Below are 4,787 nucleotides of genomic sequence, written 5' to 3'. Positions count from 1 at the left end.
TTCCAAGTTATCACAGCAATAACCCAGGTTTTAGTGGCAGTGGAAAAGTGGGATACGTGTGCCTTGAGGACCGAGGTTGGGAAACACTGTACTAAGCAGTGGATTTCCAAATACTCCAACTATTGCAGATTTTGCTTGCCAGATTTAAAAAAGAAATATTATTAAATGGAAAATAAGCCTGATTTTGAATGAACTTTTATTGCCCTATTAAATACAGCAAGCAAAAATAAAATAAAAAATAAAATATATATATATATATATATATATATACAGTAGACCACAGCTTCTCAAACTCGGTCCTCAGGACCCCACATAGTGCATGTTTTGCAGGTCTCCTCACAGAATCGCAAGTGACATAATTAGCTCCACCTGTGGACCTTTTAAAATGTGTTAGTGAGTAATTAATACACCTGTACACCTGCTGGGTTACCTGCAAAACGTGCACTGTGTGGGGTCCTGAGGACTGAGTTTGAGAACCACTGCAGTAGATTAATACTATCCCTTTAAAGTGGGACACCCATGAATAACACAGCCAGAAGCTGGCTGACGTAAAGCCTGCATTTCACCTGGTTTTACTTTTAATAAGCCACAGAACCTGTATGATTCATGTGTGTTTTCCTGGATTAAAAGGATAGTATGGTAAGCCTAATTATATACCTTTGCTAATAAAAGGTAGCATGCCTATCAACTTGACTTTTTCCACAGGGTGTTAATATTCTAGTACTTCTTTTCTCATTTATTTTTCAATTGCATTAACCTGTGTGGCTTTGCTTATTGGTTAATAAAATGCTTTTTCAATATTAACTAATTCACAACAGGTTATTGCAAGTGGAAATGGCAAACACAATTATCACATTGAAAAAAGAGTCAGGTTTGCTAATGCCAGTGAAAGGCTTGTAGCATGATGCTTGTGGCTAGTTACTGAAACTAATGACATTTAGGTATGGTAAAAACACATAAAATAAATTTAAAATGCAGGTGTAGTTAAAGTGATTAATTTATGAGCTGGACAAAAATAAGACATTAGTTAATATAAAACCTGTTTTTCATTATACTTTGGTATGACTAATTGGTATTTGACTATTTTCAACAAGATTAAGCTGTTCTCCACCCCCTTTTGGGTAATAAGGTCTGCACCAGCTATAAAAGGGGTCATGCAGCTCAGATAATCTGACATCCAGTTTAGGTTGCTGTGATATAGTAATTAAAATATTTTTTTTTAGGCTCAGGGGGGAAAATGCAGTCTCCTGCAAAGGTGGTAAACACTAAGCCGTTCAAACTAAGGAAAAGCTTAGGTAAAATATGGGACACATTAAATAATAAATCATATGAAGTTTGATTAAAAAAAAAAAAAAAATTCTGACACTTAATTTTTTTCCTCCCCTCTTAACAGAAACCCGAAAATCTGAGGTCATTCGGATAAAGGCAAAGTTTCCAACTAAAATTCCGGTAAAAAAAAATAACTTACTCTCCTATCTTACTAAAACTATATGTACACAATACCATACAACTAAATGCATTGTATTTCTTACAATTTTGTTATTGCTTAATTTAACAAATCAAAATGGAGTTTCTTTTAAGTATGTAAATGTTCCCTAGATCAGTACCCAGAGAAACGTATTATTTTAGGTCGATCTGTCCAGCAAACTATTCTAATAATAATCTTTTTTTTTTTTTTTCCCCTGCAGGTCATTGTAGAAAGGTACACCAAAGAAAAATATTTACCGCGCCTCGACAAAACAAAGTTTCTTGTTCCTCAGGATATTTCCATGTCCCAGTTTATAAATATTATCAGGTATGTATCTTATTTGTTTATATTTGGGTTTGCCATAATATGACTTTAATCCAGGACACCTATAATTTACCAATGTCAAGGCTGCATTTCACCTGCTTTTAATCAACCACAGAACCTGTGTAAATCTTAGGTGTCCTGAAATGAAGGGTTGTTATCGCAAGCCTATTTATATTATGTACAGTACTGAATGAATTTATAGAGGGTGTCTCTGATAAAGATAATTTAAATTATTAAACTAAGTTATGAAATACATTCATGCCCAAATTCTGTGTCCGTAACATAGGCTGCCTGCCCCATCTAACACCGATGTGGCTTGTAAAGAATATGAATAGTCATGTGATTCCTGTTATCCTATATGGGAGATCTATTCCTTTCTATTCTGATTGTATGTCTCATCCAGGTTTTGGATTATATACTGTGCATTTTTCTATGCTCAATAAATATGATTAATTAAAAAATAAACAACATAAAAAACCAGGATGGGTCCAAATGTAGAAGACTTGGTACATTTACAGCCTAATTTACAGTTGGACTTTAGTCCCTTTGCATCATACAGATGGTATATATGTTCACCACAACACTACTAAATTACATACTGTAGGTTCTGTGGCTGGCTGGCTGACTTCAAACCTGCATTTCATCTGGTTTTAATCAGCCATAGAACCTGTGTAATTTAGTAGTATTCTGGTGAAGAGAGATTCTATCTGATGCAAAGAGACTAAAGTCCAACTCAATGAGCCACCCGGTTTAAAAGGATGGTATTTTAAGCCTACATATACAGTGTGTGTATATCTACGCAATATAACTTTATCCCCATGGGATTCCTAGCTGGGTACAGGGAATGCTACTGTAATACTGTACAACTGAAATATAAACTGCATTCATTTATAAGTGTCAGACTGGTCCATGAAGGGCCCACCAGGGGGGAATGCAGTGGTAGGGGCTCATGCTTAGGAGTGTGGCCAGCCACCACAGATGCTTTGCTGAACACTAGAGAGTGCATGTCTGGGCCTAGTGCATGCATGATAATGTACAACATCCATAACTGCAATTGTAGAGAATACACAATATTCCTGTGCAGCATAAGGTACTGTAACATGTACTGTATAATTCAAATCCACAGTCTAGAACCTGATCCCTAGAGGAGGGAGTGGGCTATTACGACCCTGAATCCCTGTAAATCTATAAAAACGGTACATCATGCCAATATACAATTCTACGCACATTCAGTCAAAATAATTTTCATTACAGTGTCCTTATTATCCAGGGACAGACCCCATTTTGCCTATGCAATAAAAATTAAAAAGTCTATGTGGAGTGGAATGTACTAAGCCTTGGAGAATGTTAAAGCCATAATATTGGTATGGAGTAGAAGTAGACCAACCATACCATGCCTCTAAGGGGCATGGGCAGGATTTTTAGGCGGGGTTCCCAGATGTATGTATATGTATGTATGTATGTATGTATGTATATATATATATATATATATATATATATATATATCATATTTTTTTCTATCCACGTGTGCACATGCATACTGAGCCAAGGAAGGCATGGAAAGGGAGAGAGAGGGGGTGGCATGGAAGGGAGTTAGAGAGAGAGGCAGGTAGCAGCAGTACAATTAGTACTTCAGGAGAGGTGTCTTGAGGTCGGGAGGAGGCCCCATTGTCCCTCCAGCCAGGTGTTCCTGGATGTGTAGTGGCTCTGGTGGTCTCACTTCACCGCAGCCAACAAGACTTTGGCGGCTGGGGGCAATATCAGAGCTGTTGGGGGGGGGGGGGGGGACAGGTAGAGGAAGGGGGATAGGTGGAGATGCTGCAGACGCAGGATGGCGTGTGAGCAAAAGAGAGGAGTCTGCTAGCCTGTTAAAAAGGAGGCGGACTCATTACAGGCTAGTGAAACAAACCTAAAACAGAGTGGGAAGAGATACTTGCGAGCCACCGAGCCTGCAAGGGGCCTCTTAGTGCTTGCCCTGCTGCCAGCATTATGGCGGGCGGGATGCCGCTGATTGGCTATAGACAGCCTGCATCTCAACCGGCAGTAAAGCATACTGAATCCCTTTAAACGAGTATGATATACAGATGTAGCCATGCTCCTCTTGCTGCAGTGCGGCATGCTGCATCGTGGGCTGGGCTGTGACTAATCGCAGCCGGCGATAGCTCCATTAAGTCCATTAGTTGCAGCCCAGCATGTTTTGCAGCATGCCGCATCGCAGCATAGATGAGCATGGCTACATCTGCACAAGATCTACAGTTATTAGACAGTCAGTCAATAAGTCAACACCATATAGTTGACAGGGTCAAAAGATTGACCTGGAAATAGTTGATATATATTTTTTTGTATTGTGTTTTTTTTTGGTGTCATTCTATGTTTCTTCACCTGTGATCACAATTAGGGGTACGATAGATCCTTGCAGGCTTGCTTTGCTTGCCACACTTCAGGCAACGTTCCTTGCTGTGCTCGGCACAGGTAATATTCTCCCATCTTAGTCCATGTGCAGAGCCGGCGCAAGCCGCTCAGCAAAGGGATGCAGTGCAGGGAAGCGCCAGGAATGGAGAGGCACTCTCCCTGCACTGCATCCCTGTATTGAGCTGATATCTCCCCTGCTGCTGCGTCTGTCACACTGACAGGCAGCGGCGCCGGTAGCATGAAGCCTCCTCTCCCCTCCCCTGTGTTAGTGCAGTGTGTTGACCTAAAAGGCGGCGGGCTACACAGAACTGGGGGCTGAGCTACACGGGACCAGGCTGAACAGGAGGATGATCTGCTCCGGCCTGCCAGACTTCCCTAGGTAAGAGGATGGAAAGAGAGTGAGTGAGTGAAAGTGTGTGTATGTGAAATATATGTGTGACTGTATATGTTTGTAATGAATGTACAGTATGTATCTGTGTGTGTATCTGTGCGGCATAATGTGTGTAAGCGTCACTGCTACTGGGGGCATTGCGTGTGTAAGCATCACTGCTACAGGGGGTGTTGCGTGTATAAGCGTCACTGC

The 4,787-nt window shown here is 40.7% G+C and overlaps 1 protein-coding gene across 1 annotated transcript in view; it reads left to right on the top strand.

Moving 5' to 3' along the window:
• The first annotated feature begins 1,154 nt into the window (after positions 1–1,154).
• Positions 1,155–4,787, top strand: part of MAP1LC3C (microtubule associated protein 1 light chain 3 gamma) — a 39,942-nt gene continuing 36,309 nt past the window's right edge. Inside the window, exons 1-3 of the mRNA XM_063919757.1 lie at positions 1,155–1,295; positions 1,394–1,449; positions 1,689–1,795. Coding sequence (XP_063775827.1) covers positions 1,238–1,295; positions 1,394–1,449; positions 1,689–1,795 — 221 coding nt within the window. The 5' untranslated portion in view covers positions 1,155–1,237. The remainder of the gene's footprint in view (positions 1,296–1,393; positions 1,450–1,688; positions 1,796–4,787) is intronic.

Source organism: Pseudophryne corroboree, chromosome 4 (genome assembly GCF_028390025.1).
Source record: "Pseudophryne corroboree isolate aPseCor3 chromosome 4, aPseCor3.hap2, whole genome shotgun sequence".
Lineage (NCBI taxonomy): Eukaryota > Metazoa > Chordata > Amphibia > Anura > Myobatrachidae > Pseudophryne > Pseudophryne corroboree.
The sequence above is the reverse complement of the archived record's forward strand: the minus strand, read 5'-3'. Positions and strand labels throughout refer to the sequence as shown.